Below are 17,141 nucleotides of genomic sequence, written 5' to 3' on the forward strand. Positions count from 1 at the left end.
GCTGTCTGTGTACTTTGTAGATCCAACAGTCTTCATATGGCTCAATAGATTTGAAATACATCACTAAAACAAATCTCTGTGCTGTAGCCTGGGGAACACCTAGTGTTAATACACTGTCATTACATACACTAATGAAGCAGAATCAGCACCTTGTGTGTGTGTGTGTGTGTGTGTGTGTGTGACCTCTTCTGCTGGACAAGCTGTCCATAGCCCTGGAGAGAGTAAAGATCCAGACTAAAACGACAAGATCATGCTCTCTTAAGGTATACGGACTCTGTTTGTGGTGTGTGTGTGTGTGTGTGACCTCTTCTGCTGGACAAGCTGTCCATAGCCTGGAGAGAGTAAAGATCCAGACTAAAACGACAAGATCATGCTCATTAAGGTATACGGACTCTGTCTGTGTGTGTGTGTGGGTGTGTGTGTGCGAGTGAAAAAGAGAGGGAGTGTGAGATTGCAATAACCTTTCAGGAAGCAGAGATTTCCATGATTGGTTTATTAGTCACAGTAGCGTAGAGGGTTACAGTAGTGACATCACAACCTACAACAGTGACATCATCATTAGAGGCCTGCAGACTGGAACTGTGGGATCAGAGCAGATCCAAACCCCTGCACAGCAGGGGGAGGGACAACAAGGCAGACATAAGTGCACTTTGATACATGTGAACTAATGGTGTGTGGTGTCACAACAAGAAGGGTATGAAAAAGACACACAATAATGATTAAAGCAGAATATTTAAAAGGAGACAACCGGAACAGTTTAAGTCCATTTGTTTCTCCGACATGATGAAAATTACGTTCGAAGATAAAAAAGAAAAGAAAAAAAAAAAGATTAAATAACTAGAATACAGAATACAGTAGTAACTAAATAAGAATACAGTAGTAACTAAATAATTCAACTGAAATAAGGCCTCAAATTGTAAAAAGAACAAAAGTCATGTAAAAAAAAAAAAATGTTTGGGCTTCTTGCGGTCAATTTACAGTCTACAAATGATTTATAACTACGCTCCGACCCCCCAACCATCCACTCAAGAAATCGGCCCACAGCTGAATGTAAATGGAGACCCCTTATCTACAGTATGCAAGGGTGCAAACAGTAGGCCTATATGGTTGAATAGCATGCAAAAGGTTAATAAACTTAGTGATCACATTGTTGATTGGTATTACTTCCTCTGAAATGTTGACGGACTAAAAACACTTGTCTATGAATTAAGAGTTTGAGGCTGTGTGTGTATTTGTGTGTGTGGTTGCATGTATGAAAGTGTAAAGTCTGTGTAAACTGTCTCCCTCCTTTGTAATTAAGTGGTTTAGTTTAGATTCTCCATTATACTATCCTCGCACACCTTTTGGCTCAGCAGCTATGAAAACACTCATACACTACAAAACAAACACTTACGCCTTGTTTAACAATACACACAATACTGCTATGTATCTATGCTGGATTTACTACAGTAGGGTGTAAAGAACACAGTCACATCACTACAAGCAGTTCAATCCCAGTAAAGTGGAAAACATCATGCAAAACCATAGATTTGGGCTCTATTCAATATGCAACGCTGAATCATTACAGATTCTGCAATATAATTTTAATGGTAATTTCCGATTGACCCGACATATGCAGYGTCTACCGTGAATGCAGTCTCCGCTAAAGCGGGAACATTGCCTGAAATTTCAATCACGCCGGAAAGCTGAACTTCAGCGATGCCGACTGAATAGAGCCCTTACTGTAGGTAGACATAATGCACGTCTTACTGACAAAACTACTGTGTACATTCAGTTCTCCCAGTGTACCTACTTCCTCCCCATAGTGTACACTCAGCCACTCCTAACAGTGGTCGACATAAGGCATTACTCACAATCCTTAGTGAAATCACTTCTTCTAGTGTACACTTATTGACTCCACATAGTGTACACTTATTCACTTCTCTATATTGATCCATTGCTCTTCAGCTACACTCATCCACCACTACCCCTCACCTGTGTCTCAGCGTCCTGCTCCAGCTGTGCAGTGAGGAAGGGGTTAAAGAAGAAGTCGAACCCAAACTGCAGAGCCCCCTGGGCCGAGCGCCTCCAGTCGTGTTCGATCTTATACTGCCTGCCGCTGGGCACGCGGGCGTCTGCACACGTCAGACAGTGAATGGCCTTCAGCTCAAACACAGGCCACTTAGAGCCCAGGCGTCCCTCCAGAACCGTACTGAACTCTACCAGGCTCCCAGCGCTCAGGTGCAGCAGCACGGGGCCAAACTCATTACTGGCCCTCAGGACGATGTCCTTGGTGGCGTCTTCGTCCTCTACGACGGTCCCGTTCTTACTCTTCCTCTCCAGGGGCATGCCCAAGGTCACCTCGAACTTGTAGCGGTCGAAGCGCTTCACGTGGCACTCGTGCTTCGCCAGCTTTTTCAGTTTGCATAAGGGGTCTTCTGGAGGGGGCTGGGGTGCGGGTAGGGGCTGGGTAGGGGCAGTGGGGGTGGAGGGGTTGTCACAGAGTGGATAGGCCTCACCGTAGAGACATCTCATCCAGTCCCCTACAAACACAGGGAGTAGGCCAATGACAGACTGGGCTCCGTTCTCAATGTCGGTGACGCGGACATATTTGAAGCGTCCTGTCCAGGTGACCCGGTGGCCCTCCAGGTGAGAACACAGGATCTGGGTTTGGGCCATGTTGTATTCCTTCCAGGCTTTCGGCCCACACAGGTTACTGTACTCCGGCCACGTGAGGGTGGAGTTATACACCTGTTCAAGACACTTGGTTAAACTTACATTTTGATGTTGTTTATTATACAGTTCATGTATTCCATTGAACACTTTTCATACATTTAGGGAATCCTTTATTTAGTTACAKTTTAATACTGTAAATAGTACTCTGCTGACTGCAATTTGATCTTGTTCTGTCATTCGGTTATTTTGTATTATGTTACTACCTGTATTTTGTTTTAATTAGCGCTTTTGGCATAATGTAGCATAATGTAGTGAACTAGTTATTGTGATTACCTTCATGCCCTCGGAGCGGTAGACATACATCCAGCAGAACAGCACCACAGCACTCAACCACACCAGGATGAGCTTGACTACGCTGCTCCGCGACAGAGACCTCGCCACCACCAGCGGGTTCAGGCTGAACCGCGTCCACAACCGCAACACCACCGGGACCGCGCACACGGTCAGAGTCACCAGCATCTTGGTGATCTCCAGAGCCATGAACCACTGGAGGACCTGGAAGAGCAACATGGCCGCCAAGCCCAAGGTGAGAACAGGCAGGGCGAACAGGAAGAGGAGGTAGCCCACRCAGGTCCGAATCAGACCTATGGTGGAGGAGGAGTGGAGCAGGGCCAGGCACAACTCACACCAGACGAAGCAGACCATGTAGGGTACGAGGCAGAGGTAAGTGCCCCTGAAGCCCCTCAGCTGGGCCATGCGGAACAGCAGGTAGAACAGGTGCCCGTAGAGAAGACAGGGCACGCCCACGTTCAGAGCCACCATCTCCCCTAGCGGCACCGTCACAAACGTTGTGCCTAACACCCGCAGGAACCAGACGCTCTCCGGTAATAGTTGTGTAAGGGCACAGACCCCCGATAACACCTCTGTGAGCAAGGCGCGGCGGGCAAAGAGCTCAGCGGAGGCATGGAGGCTGAGGAAGGAGGTGACGGTGAAGAACAGAGCCACAGCGGCCAGTTCGGAGCAGGGGATCCAGGCCTTGTCAGCCACGGGGAAGGAGAAGACCACGAAGACCACCGACAGCAGGAAGTAGAGGTAGGGCTCCAGGTGGGTCCAGACAAAGTTAGTCTCAGCTTGTTCCAGGTCCAGGCCCGGCTCGAAGCGAGACAGCAGGTCTGTCAAAGCCCGGAAGTTCTCCCACGCCTTGGAGTTCTGGARGAACAACACCAACAGCTGACATCCTGAACAGACATTATTCTATWGCTAACTGTCATGGAATAACTTTAACATAGTAACTATAGTTACATAGTACCAAYCATTTTCATTCGGTTTTCCAAGAAAATACCAAATGTTCGGTGGTAAGCACTCCCTAAATGAGTGTTCTTGCTAGTTTATTACAGGATAATGTAATTACATCGGTTATCCTTTTTCAGTTCCTCTGTGAAGTGTGTGAAGTGAATCCTACCTGGAAGACGCGCAGTGTGCAGATGACCATGGAGAAGAAGGAGAGGTAGAAGACGAGTAGGGGGATGAGGAAGATGAAGAAGTCKATGGTGAGGTTGCTGATGATGAAGAAGAAGACGAGGGCATTGACGTGGTGAGTGGGGATGAGGGCGCTGAGCCACTGCATGCCCGCCCGGGATGCCCAGTCTATCAGGTGCTCCTTGATCTCCAACAGGGCGTGTAAGGGAAACTTCAACACCTAGGGGAAGAGAGGAGGGGGAGAGAAAGGGTGCGAGAGAAATTACACATTCCAATGTACACTCAGTGGCCAGTTTATTAGGTACACCACCCAGTTCACAMAAAAAACAGTTCGCTCCTACAGACAGCGAGTCACATGGCCGTGGCTTGCTATAGAAAGCTGGCAGACAGGCATCAAGGAATTCAGTTACTGTTAGATTGAATGTTAGAATGGGCAAAACGAGTAACCTAAGTGACTGAGCGCGGTATGAGCGTCAGAGCCAGGCGCGCCAGTTCCAGTATCTCAGAAACGGCCGGCCTCCTGGGCTTTTCACTCACAACCGTGTCTAGGGTTTACAGAGAATGGTGCAACAAACAAAAAACATCCAGTCGGCGGGGAAAACAGCTCGTTGATGAGAGGGATCGAAGGAGAATGGCAAGAATCGCGCAAGCTAACAGGCGGGCCACAAACAGGCAGATAACGGCACAGTACAACAGTGTTGTGCAGAACTGCATCTCGGAACGCACAACTCGTCGGTCCTCGTCAAGGATGGGTTATTGCAGCAGACGACCACACACGGTTCCACTCCTATCAGCTAAAAACAAGAACAATCGGCTCAAGTGGGCACGCGATCACCAACAGTCAGGATTTGGCATAAGCACCATGAGTCCATGGCCCCATCCTGCCTGGTGTCAACGGTACAGGCTGTTGGCGGTGGTGTAATGGTGTGGGGAATGTTTTCCTGGCACACGTTAGGTCCCTTGATACCGACACGTTGTAGAATCCATGCCCCGRAGAATTCAGGCTGTTCTGGAGGCAAAGGGGGGTCCGAACCGGTACTAGATGGGTGTACCTAATAAACTGGCCTTTGTGTATATGACTAAATGCAGTTGTAACATTGCTGGTTTGGAAATATTTACTCAATGTTTGTCATGCCAATAAAGCAATTTGAATTTGAGAGAGCGTAAATCCATGAGCAAGATAATAACAAATATAAAATTGTGAATGTGTGAAAATGTCATGAACACACACATTCCCAGAGAGAGAAAAAAGGTGGAGACCTTCTGATGAAGGGGCAAGTCATCTGGGTTCTTCACAACGTCGTCATCATCGTCATCGTCACCTCCGGCCCCAGCCATAGTGGGACTAGGTGGGATGCCTTGAGCGTACTTCTTAGTGATATCTACAAAGTCATCCAGACCCACGTCATAACAACTGACTGCAGAGACACAGAGAAAGAGGGAGGTAGTCTTAACTCACTGTTACAATGCCTTTCCATTTGATTCTATTTTACATAAACACACACTGACCTTTGCTGGTGACGAGACTCTCCAGAACTCTCCTCTGTTTCTGCGTGGAGCTGGATATGGGGCTCTGGGAGGCAGCGTCACCTTGGGGTGGAGGAATTACAGAGGAACACACAGTTTAGAAACTAGCTAAATAACAACTAGGCCTCTCAGGTCTCTTCGGTGTTCATGAACATATAATATTACATTATTGTGTGACTGTTGTGTGGCCATCTATGTAATGTATGAGAGTGTTTGTGTGTGTGTGTGAGACTGTTCCCTGTACCTGGTTCTGTATTGACATGTTCCACGTTCTCCAGCAGCTCAGACACCGCCACCCTTCTCTTCTTCTCTGGGTTGAGCTTCCAGTACATGACCAGGGCAGCCCTCCTCACTCCTCTCTCAAACCTCGTCTCCGTACACAGCTTCTTCACCTCCTCAAAGTTCTCCGACGTGATGCCTAATGGTGACAAAACACAACCTTGACGCCTAATAATGAACACCATGCACTGAGAACAACCAATCAGTTCAACTGGTTCCACAATCCCAATGACAGTTGACTCCTGATAAGTGCATATCATTTAACGGCATCCTCCATTTAACTGTACGCTGTACTTTTTCAGTCCCAATTCAAAGAAGATTCTATTGAATTGCTCTGGATCTCTCCATATATACACACACAATTGAAGTCAGATGTTTACATCCACCTTAGCCAGCCAAATATATTTAAACTCAGTTTCACAATTCCTGACATTTAATCCTAGTAAAAATTCCCTGTCTTAGGTCAGTTAGGATCACCACTTTATTTTAAGAATGTGAAATGTCAGAATAATAGTAGAGAGAATTATTTATTTCAGCTTTTATTTCTTTCATCACATTCCCAGTGGGTCAGAAGTTTACATACGCTCAATTAGTATTTGCTAGCATTGCCTTTAAAATTGTTTAACTTGGGTCAAATGTTTTGGGTAGCCTTCCACAAGCTTCCCACAATAAGTTGGGTGMATTTTGGCCCATTCCTCCTGACAGAGCTGGTGTAACTGAGTCAGTTTTGTAGGCCTCCTTGCTCGCACACGCTTTTTCAGTTCTGCCCACAAACTGTCTATGGGATTGAGGTCAGAGCTTTGTGATGGCCACTCCAACACCTTGAATTTGTTGTCCTCAAGCCATTTTGCCACAACTTTGGAAGTATGCTTGGGGTCATTGTCCATTTGGAAGACCCATTTGCAACCAAGCTTTAACTTCCTGACTGATGTCTTGAGATGTTGCTTCAATATATCCACATCATTTTCCTCCCTCATGATGCCATCTTTTTGTGAAGTGCACCAGTTTCTCCCGCAGCAAAGCACCCCCACAACATGAAGCTGCCACTCCCGTGCTTCACGGTTGGGATGGTGCTCTTCAGCTTGCAAGCCTCCCCCTTTTTCCTCCAAACATAACAATGGTCATTATGGCCAAACAGTTCTATTTTTGTTTCATCAGACCAGAGGACATTTCTCGATAAAGCACAATCTTTGTCCCCATGTGCAGTTGCAAACCATAGTCTGGCTTTTTTATGGTGGTTTTGGAGCAGTGGCTTCTTCCTTGCTGAGTGGCCTTTCAGGTTATGTCGATATAGGACTCGTTTTACAGTTTTTACCAAGCTGTTTTAAGGCACAGTCAACTTAGTGTATGTAAAATTCTGACCCACTGGAATTGTGAAACAGTGAATTATATGTGAAATAATCTGTCTGTAAACAGTTTTTGGAAAAATGACTTGTGTTATGCACAAAGTAGATGTCCTAAACGACTTGCCAAAACTATAGTTTGTTAACAAGAAATGTGTGGAGTGGTTGAAAAACGAGTTTTAATGACTCCAACCTAAGTGTATGTAAACTTCCGACTGCAACTGTATATACTTCCTGTTCAGTGGATAAGGCCGCGCCCTCTCACCTTTCCTGGTTGCTAGGCAGTGCTGTAGCATCTTGACGGCGTCCTTGCGACCCTGTTTGGTGGCCTCTACCAGCCAGCTCACCGCTGTACAGTTGTTCAGCTCCTCATCTCTCTCCTCGGCCAGGGCCAAGTAGTAACGGCCCACCTACACACAGATACAGCATATCATGTMAAATATGTGCTCATTCTTGTCAGACGCATGAAGACCCATTGTAGCTCATATATAGGACTCAGAGATCTTATTCAATTCTGTGTTCTAATATTTGATTCTATGGTAGGACTTTTCAAGTTTGCTATGGTGGTCAAACCAGTGTGGACCATGGGAGATGGCTAGGAGGGGTTAGTACTCACCCTAGACTGGGCTTTGGCGTCTCCAGACTTGGCACTCTCCTCCAGCTCCTCCACACTCAGCTCCTCCTCTGGCTCCTCTACATAGAGACAACAGTCATCTGATTGATGTATTCATTTCTTAGGAAGGTTACTGCCAAAGGGGATATTACATGGTGACCGGCAGCATTGATACACACAGAAACATGTGCCGCATAGCATTTCTGTCCAAAAATGATGCAGAAAAATGTATCCATGCTTTTGTCACTTCTAGGTTAGACTACTGCAATATGCTCTACTTTCCGGATACCTGGATAAAGCACTAAATAAACTTCAGTTAGTGCTAAATACGGCTGCTAGAATCCTGACTGCTAGAATCCTGACTAGAACCAAAAAAATTGATAATATTACTCCAGTGCTAGCCTCTCTACACTGGCTTCCTGTTAAGGCAAGTTTTACATGGGCTTGCTCCTACTCATCTTTCCGATTTGGTCCTGCCGTACATACCTACACGTACGCTACGGTCACAAGACGCAGGCCTCCTTACTRTCCCTAGAATTTCTAAGCAAACAGCTGGAGGCAGGGCATTCTCCTAGAGCTCCATTTTTATGGAATGGTCTGCCTACCCATGTGAGAGACGCAGACTCGGTCTCAACCTTTAAGTCTTTATTGAAGACTCATCTCTTCAGTAGGTCCTATGATTGAGTGTAGTCTGGCCCAGGATTGTGAAGGTGAGCGGAAAGGCACTGGAGCAACGAACCGCCCTTGCTGTCTCTGCCTGGCCGGTTCCCCTCTCTCCACTGTGATTCTCTGCCTCTAACCCTGTTACAGGGGCTGAGTCACTGGCTTACTGGTGCTCTTTCATGCCGTACCTAGGAGGGGTRCGTCACTTGAGTGGGTTGAGTCACTGACGTGATCTTCCTGTCCAGGTTGGCCCCCCCCTTGGGTTGTGCCGTGGCGGAGATCTTTGTGGGCTATACTCGGCCTGGTCTCAGGATGGTAATTTGGTGGTTGAAGATATCCCTCTAGTGGTGTGGGGGCTGTGCTTTGGCAAAGTGGGTGGGGTTATATCCTGCCTGTTTGGCCCTGTCCGTGGGTATCGTCAGACGGGGCCATAGTGTCTCCCGACCCCTCCTGTCTCAGCCTCCAGTATTTATGCTGCAGTAGTTTATGTGTCGGGGGGCTAGGGTCAGTCTGTTATATCTGGAGTATCTCTCCTGTCTTATCTGGTGTTAATGTAAGTATGCTCTTGATAATTATCTCTCTCGGAGGACCTGAGCCCTAGGACCATGCCTCAGGACTACCTGGCCTGATGACTCCTTGCTGTCCCCAGTCCACCTGGCCGTGTTGCTGCTCCAGTTTCAACTGTTCTGCCTCCGGCTATGGAACCCTGACCTGTTCACCGGACGTGCTACCTGTCCCAGACCGGCTGTTTTCAACTCTCTAGAGACAGCAGGAGCGGTAGAGATACTCTGAATGATCGGCTATGAAAATCCAACTGACATTTACTCCTGAGGTGCTGACCTGTTGCACCCTCAACAACCACTGTGATTATTATTATTTGACCCTGCTGGTCATCTATGAACATCTTGGCCATGTTCTGTTATAATCTCCACCTGGCACTTCCAGAAGAGGACTGGCCACTCCTCATAGCAGCATACCATCCTGCATACCACTGCTGGCTTGCTTCTGAAGCTAAGCAGGGTTGGTCCTGGTCAGTCCCTGGATGGGAGACCAGGTGCTGCTGGAAGTGGTGTTGGAGGGCCAGTAGGAGGCACTCTTTCCTCTGGTCTAAACAAAGATCCCAATGCCCCAGGGCAGTGATTGGGGACACTGCTCTGTGTAGGGTGCCGTCTTTCGGATGGGACATTAAACGGGTGTCCTGACTCTCTGAGGTCATTAAAGATCCCATGGCACTTATCGTAAGAGTAGGGGTGTTAACCCCGGTGTCCTGGCTAAATTCCCAATCTGGCCCTCAACCATCACGGTCACCTAATAATCCCCAGTTTAGTTTACAATTGGCTCATTCATCCCCCTCCTCTCCCCTGTAACTATTCCCCAGGTCGTTGCTGCAAATGAGAACGTGTTCTCAGTCAACTTACCTGGTAAAATAACGGTAAAATAAAAAATAAAWAAATAAATAGCCTGGTTCCTCTCTAGGTTTCTTCCCAGGTTCTGGCCTTTCTAGGGAGTTTTTCCTAGTTACCGTGCTTCTACACCTGCATTGCTCGCTGTTTGGGGATTTATGCTGGGTTTTTGTAGAGCACTTTGTGACATCAGCTGATGTAAGAAGGGCTTTATAAATACATTTGATTGATTGATTTGATTATTGGAACGGACCCTGTAAATCGCTTCTTACTTTCTCGTATTCTTCATACTTTTATTTCTTGTGTGTTTTTGTTCTACCTCATGTTATTTTTAGTATTACATTGAAAACTGCATTGTTGGGTTTAGAGCTTGCAAGAAAGTAATTTCACTGTACTTGTGCGCGTGACATAAAAATGTGAAACTTGGTCTACCCTGCTTGGCAAATTCTGTACCTTATGTGTTGTATCAGAGATATAGTACACCTGAAGCAGCCATACCAAGCATTGAGAAAGGAATTATCTTTCCATTCAGGCTTTTCCCAGTAGTACCAGAATAGCTTGGCGAGAAGTAGATGGATAGGAGGATAGGGGTAGGAGAGATGTTTTTCTGCCTTACTCAGCAATCCCGGACTGACTACTTTACATGATCTGGTCAACGTCTGCTGTTGTCATGGAGATAGGCCACATGCCACAGAGGGAGAGGCTCTGATTGGTGGGTAAGGGTGGGGCGGAGAGGATGAGGCAGAAAGGGAAATACAGAGTCACCATTAGAGCCGTGTGCCCTACCCCAAAAGCCTTAACATAATAGGCAAACAGACAAAGCAAAGTGGTTAGATTAGGGATGTGGTATGGTTTTTTATTGTTGTGTGAACTTTTGTGCGCGAAGGGGGATGTCCTTGATTGCACTTAGTATTAGGGTTGGAGTGATTGTGTTGGGTTGTGTTACAAAGCCCTTAGCAGGGGTCCAGAGCTCTGTGGTCAATGTGTGTGTGTCTTTGACTGTACTCACCTGGCTCAGCTATTGAAGCCTGTCGTAGAGGGGTAGTAGGGTGCATGCCCGGGGTATCTCCAGCAGCACCAGCCCCCCTCCTCTGATCCGTAGCCCTGCTGGCTGCATTGAGCTGGGATCGTCCCGCCTGGGAGACAGGTCTGACTGGCTGCCGCAGGGGGGAGGCAGGAGGGTTGGAGAGGGAGGACGCGGGGGGAGAGAGAGGGGGGCCAGGACAAAAAGGTCTGGAAGGTGAGACCGGAGAGGTCGGGGGCGATTTAGACAGGGTCACAGTGGGTCTAGTGCCCGGGGTAGATTTAGGGGTAGGTGGGGAAAGAGAGGAGGGTGGCGGGGAGGAAGGGGCAGGTTTCGGGGTGGTTGGGGTGTTGGCGGGTGATGGTTCCATGCCTGAAAGACAGAGAAAGATAAATCAATTTACCACTGAATGGCTAAATTAGTTTTAACCTTTATAGACAGAGCTTTTTAGAATCATTCAAAAAAAATTCTGTATTCAATCATGGAAGGATAGCCCATGCATGAGGGTCACACCAGCTGTGTGGAATGGAAGCACGTGTTTGTTGACACAGCAGAGTACGGCCAGGGGGCAGAGAGAGTGAGGACACAACAGCTGCATGGCACAATCCTCTTCTGCTCCAATCACTCAACTCTCACTGCCAAAGGGAGCCCATAGCTTGTGTCTTTCGACCAAACTTGCCGCTGTGTCACTTTCAGTGCTTTTCTTGACCCCCAAATATGGTCCAAGTTCTTTTATCCCAAACTAACAAATCTAGAGCCTAAACCAGTTCGACTTTAGTCACCAATATAAGAAGCTACTACCACTATTATGAACAGGGTGACAGGTTGGCATGCAAGAGATGGAGGCACCATGACGTGTTCTGCTGCAATGCAGGGGATTTCCCCAAGCCAATGACTTTGATTTGACCGGTGGAAAGTATAAGCAAATGGACTCAGTCAGGTGACTCATTGTTTTAGACTACATAAAAATAAAAAAAAGTTGGTGACTAGTTTAAAATATAATGCGAAACACGCGCCTGTCGCTTTAAAAATTACTAGCTATTCTTTAATCAATGCTAAATTGTGATATGACAGTCAACTGGCAGTTCTTCCTACGGACAGTACAGCATGTCCAAAACAAACATGTCAGCGTTATTCTCTCACCTTTGCAGTCACAGACTCGATCTGTGTTTCATCTAGTCGACAAGAAGCTACTAGAAATGTCCCGATTAAGTTGTTCAGGGTCTCCTCTCATTCATCCCTCCCTTTCACTTTTTACAGTTCGATGCCACAAGCGCATCTGTGCTCAAACTCCACTTATAGCGAGGAGAGAACTCTTCCAGCTGTTACAACATAATAAACACCCACTTTATGTGTTATGATTGGACGTTTTTTTAGTGACGCCTTCATCTTCTCTTAATATGATTGGCTACTGATACAGGAAGTCTACATTTCCCGAGCTTTCTCTTTCAGGCATCACCAACATACCGTCGAAATATTGTCGCGTAGAGAATAGATTGATAGGATGACGTCTTTATATATTTTCATGACATGATTTATGTGCCATAGCCTACATGCATCGATAAGAACTATACATCATACGTTCATGTACGCATAAAATGTAAACGCGTTAGTCACACCATGCCATAAGAATTACACTGTAAAAACATGTCCAGAGATTCTCCCAATGTAAACATTCCACTGAAGTTTACATAGCTCCTTTCTCGATTGCTCTTCCTGGCTACTTCATCATGTGGCTGTCTCCTTGTTCGCAGGGAATTGCCAATGTCCGAGCCTTGAGTTGATGCTGAGCCCGGCGACAATCACCGAGGTCTCTCATATCTTCTACCACGGGTTCGCTTTCGTCCCGGTGCCCACCTCGGCCGCCGTGACATTGCACCTGGCGTTGGGCTCGCAGGTGATTCCGGGAACACTTCCACGTGTCGCCTTCATCAATGGGGCGGGCACCTGTCACCTTGTCCGTCCAGAATGTGGACTGTCAGTATAGGTGAGTCGGGGAGTGAGTGCCAACTTTTTTTGGGGATCATTTGTGGATCTCAGCTACTCAGCACGTTTTAACACAGCGTAAGGGATGATGTTATTTCATTTAGCAGATTATTTATCCATGTGTTGACAGTCAGCATACGGAGCTTAGTTGTGTCAGTTCTGAGAACCGTTTAATGCACTGCATGTTATTTTCTTTTGCTTCTCAGAATTGTATGCGTGTCCTACGTGTGTCCTACCTGGGTCAGTTCACCTCCGAGGCAGGGATTGAACTGCAGTCAGATGGTAAGAGCAACCCACATAGAAGCATCTTCAAACCCGTGTCACATGATATTGATGATAATGATAATGAGAATAACATTTCGTGTATTTGGTATTTTATTAGGATCCCCATTAACTGTTGCAAAAGCAGCAGCTACACTTCCTGAGATCCACACAAAACATGAAACATGGCATAATACAGAACATCAATAGACAACAGCTCAAGTACCGAACTACATAAACTGTTTATTTGCATATTCACAACAGCACATCCACAACCCCTTCTGCTGGAGAATGACATGTCATCCCTACAGGCCAGTGTGGAGCTCCCCTTCTCCCCTCCCTCCTCAGGGCCTGAGGGTGCCCCTGCCCTCTGTCTGCTACTGGAGGAGGACCAGGAACCACTGGAGTCTCACACACAGATTGAGCCAAAGGTGGAGAGAAAGCAATGACACTCTTCTCCATACACACAGGCAAATGATACTCAAATGATACAAAACCTGTTGCAATTCAAATCAAGTCAAATTTGATTGGTCACATACACATGTTTAGCAGATGTTATTGCGGGTGTAGCGAAATGCTTGTGTTTCTAGCTCCAACAGTGCAGTAATATCTAACACTTCACAACAATACAAACAGCAATTCAAGTCTGTGTGTAAGGGGCAGGGATACGTAACCGGGTGGAAGCCGCCTAGTGATGGCTATTTAACAGTCTGATGGCCTTGAGATAGAAGCTGTTTTTCAGTCTCTCGGGCCCAGCTTTGATGCACCTATACTCACCTCGCCTTCTGGATGATAGTGGGGTGAACAGGCAGTGGCTTGGGTGGTTGTTGTCCTTGATGATCTTCCTGTGACATCGGGTGCTGTAGGTGTCCTGGAGGGCAGGTAGTTTGCCCCCAATGATGCGTTGGGCAGACCGCACCACCCTCTGGAGAGCCCTACAGTTGCTGGCGGTGCAGTTGCCGTACCAGGAAGAGGTGCTGTTGCGCCTTCTTCATCATACTGTCTGTGTGGGTGGACCATTTCAGATCGTCAGTGATGTGTACGGCGAGGAAATTGAAGCTTTCCAACTGCTCCACTGCAGTCCCATAGGGGTGTGCTCCCTCCACGATCAGATCCTTTGTTTTGTCTACATTGAGTGAGAGGTTMTTTTCCTGGCACCACGCTCCCAGGGCTCTCACCTCCTCTCTGTAGGCTCTCGTCATTGTTGGTAATCAGGCCTACTACTGTTGTGTCGTGATTGAGTTGGAGGCGTGCGTGGGAACGCAGTCATTGGTGAACAGGGAGTACATTAGGGGGCTGAGCACGCACCCTTGTGGGGCCCCAGTGTTGAGGATCAGCGAAGTGGAGGTGTTGTTTCCTACCTTCACCACCTGGGGGCGGCCTGTCAGGAAGTCCAGGACTACTGCAGCAACGTTTTTTGTTGTTGATGTTTTTTTGCCATAGAAACGTAAAGGTGGGTGACCAAAGGGAAAGAAGAGGCAACCTCAGAGAGAGTTAACTTCCCCCAGAGTTCCAACAACAGGGTGAGAGATGCACACACACACATCCGCACATAAACACACTTGTTTATTGGGAGAGGAGATGTTACTCTCATTGTGAAGAGCTCTATTGTGTGTGTGGTGTGTGTGTGTGTGGTGTGTGTGTGTGTGTGTGTGTGTGTGTGTGTGTGTGTGTGTGTGTGTGTGTGTGTGGTGTGTGTGGTGTGTGTGTGTGTGTGGTGTGTGTGTGTGTGTGTGGTGTGTGTGCGCAATGCCCGTGTAAGTGTGTTACATAGTGTCTAGACTCTAGGGTGTAGTAGTTATGTAATTAGATGTGCTCTAAGATTATTGCTGTTGGTGGTTCTTGTTGTCAGGAGGACTCTTGGGAGGCTCTTGGGAGGCCCTCACAGGTCTGTATGTGTCTGCGTGTGTGTGCGTATGTTCCTGTGTGTGTGCACATGTGCATGCGAAGGGGTGGTACATATGCAATTTTGTTCTCTGCAAGTGTTTTTTTTTGTAAGCTGATGCAATAGCAGCGTTTCACCAGTAAGTGGCTGTATAGGGCTCAAGTCAGTTGTGTTCTCTTTTCAAAGTGCTGTTGAGAATGCTTAGTGTGTTCTATGTTTTTTTGAAAGCTTTGTGTGTGTTTCTGCTCAGAGGAGTTTGGGAAGGACAGAGGCAGCCGGCAGCAAGCTCCAGGGATGGAGAGAAGCCCTGTGGAGGAGGCAGAGGAGGCTCGTACGTTGGGTCTGTCCTCGCTGGACATCAGTGTGCTGCAGGAGCTGCTGCTCGGACACATACTGACCAGCACTGACCGCTAATTGCCATGACCACATGTATGACTTGGACAAAGCACATTTCTAAATAGGCTGAAGCTGCGGATCCATAGCTAACCTCCCCATCCCGCTTGCCTGGATCCGTTTTCCCCAGAGCTGAAGAGCCGAATTACGTTCTGCACATGTTTCCTTACCTAMATTTAGATCTTCTTGAGTTATACAGTGTTCTTTTGAATTATGGACAGTGAGCGAATTTTAGAGCAGTTGGTGGAAACAATTTGTCGCATAGTCTACCTGTGTTAAGTTTCAATCACAGCACATATTTTGCCTAGTGGCGCGGGCTATTGAGGTTTTGCCAAAAATGTGACCATTTGCACAAACATCCTAAAGTTTCATAAGAAATTTGATTGTTTTCTGTCTCACACTAACCYTATACTATGCTATTATATTTGGTTATGTTATATAGAATCAATAAGTGGTCTTGCAGACATTGCTTCAGCTTTGATATAACTTTATTAAACAAATACCATTTATGTCAGACTAGCCTGATCTCTACGAGACTGTGCAACAAGTAGAGGATCCCGCACATGCACAGAAGTCGTGAAGATGGCTCGACAAAACCTATTCCCCCTCAGGAGACTGAAAAGATTTGGCATGGGTCCTCAGATCCTCAACAGGTTCTACAGCTGCACAATCAAGAGCATCCTGACTGGTTGCATCACTGCCTGGTATGGCAACTGTTCGGCCTCTGACCGCAAGGCACTACAGAGGATAGTGCGTACGGCCCATTACATCACTGGGGCAAAGCTTCCTGCCATCCAGGACCTCTATACCAGGCGGTGTAAGAGGGAGGAAGGCCCTAAAAATTGTCAAAGACTCCAGCCACCCTAGTCATAGACTGTTCTCTCTGCTACCGCACAGCAAGCGGTACCGGAGCGACAAGTCTAGGTCCAAGAGGCTTCTAAACAGCTTCTACCCCCAAGCCATAAGACTCCTGAACATCTAATCAAATGGCTACCCAGAATATTTGCATTGCTCCGCCCCTCTTTTACACTGCTGCTACTCTCTGTTGTTGTCATCTATGCATAGTCACGTTATTAATTCTACCTACAGTGGGGCAAAAAAGTATTTAGTCAGCCACCAATTGTGCAAGTTCTCCCACTTAAAAAGATGAGAGAGGCCTGTACTTTTCATCATAGGTACACTTCAACTATGACAGACAAAATAAGGGGAAAAAATCCAGAAAATCACATTGTAGGATTTTTCATGAATTTACTTGCAAATTATGGTGGAAAATAAGTATTTGGTCACCTACAAACAAGCAAGATTTCTGGCTCTCACAGACCTGACCTTCTTTAAGAGGCTCCTCTGTCCTCCACTCGTTACCTGTATTAATGGCACCTGTTTGAACTTGTTATCAGTATAAAAGACACCTGTCCACAACCTCAAACAGTCACACTCCAAACTCCACTATGGCCAAGACCAAAGAGCTGTCAAAGGACACCAGAAACACAATTGTAGACCTGCACCAGGCTGGGAAGACTGAATCTGCAACAGGTAAGCAGCATGGTTTGAAGAAATCAACTGTGGGAGCAATTATTAGGAAATGGAAGACATACAAGACCACTGATAATCTCCCTCGATCTGGGGCTCC

At 46.9% G+C, this 17,141-nt stretch overlaps 1 protein-coding gene and 1 long non-coding RNA gene across 4 annotated transcripts; one reads left to right on the plus strand and one right to left on the minus strand.

Annotated features, from left to right (window-relative positions):
- Positions 1-478: 478 nt before the first annotated feature.
- wfs1b (Wolfram syndrome 1b (wolframin)) lies at positions 479-12,329 on the minus strand. Its single transcript, XM_023989625.3, has 10 exons — positions 12,130-12,329; positions 10,972-11,358; positions 7,900-7,976; positions 7,549-7,693; positions 5,906-6,079; positions 5,644-5,724; positions 5,395-5,552; positions 4,118-4,354; positions 2,989-3,864; positions 479-2,730 (listed from the first exon to the last, which is right to left on the minus strand). The coding sequence occupies exons 2-10, from the start codon at positions 11,354-11,356 to the stop codon at positions 1,954-1,956; spliced, it is 2,910 nt and encodes a 969-aa protein (XP_023845393.1). The 5' UTR covers positions 11,357-11,358; positions 12,130-12,329; the 3' UTR covers positions 479-1,953.
- Positions 12,330-12,388: 59 nt separating this feature from the next.
- Positions 12,389-16,593, plus strand: LOC111965418 (uncharacterized). 3 transcript variants are annotated; one of them, XR_011480069.1, is made up of 5 exons: positions 12,389-12,973; positions 13,179-13,254; positions 13,498-13,664; positions 14,677-14,756; positions 15,086-16,593. It is a non-coding gene; the product is annotated as an uncharacterized lncRNA (long non-coding RNA). The 3 variants fall into 3 exon arrangements; XR_011480070.1 differs by having other exon boundaries at positions 12,414-12,973; positions 13,545-13,664; positions 15,369-16,586; XR_002877511.2 differs by having other exon boundaries at positions 12,416-12,973; positions 15,369-16,585.
- Positions 16,594-17,141: the final 548 nt, after the last annotated feature.

The sequence above is a fragment of the Salvelinus sp. IW2-2015 genome, linkage group LG6.1 (assembly GCF_002910315.2).
Source record: "Salvelinus sp. IW2-2015 linkage group LG6.1, ASM291031v2, whole genome shotgun sequence".
NCBI classification, from domain to species: Eukaryota; Metazoa; Chordata; class Actinopteri; order Salmoniformes; family Salmonidae; genus Salvelinus; species Salvelinus sp. IW2-2015.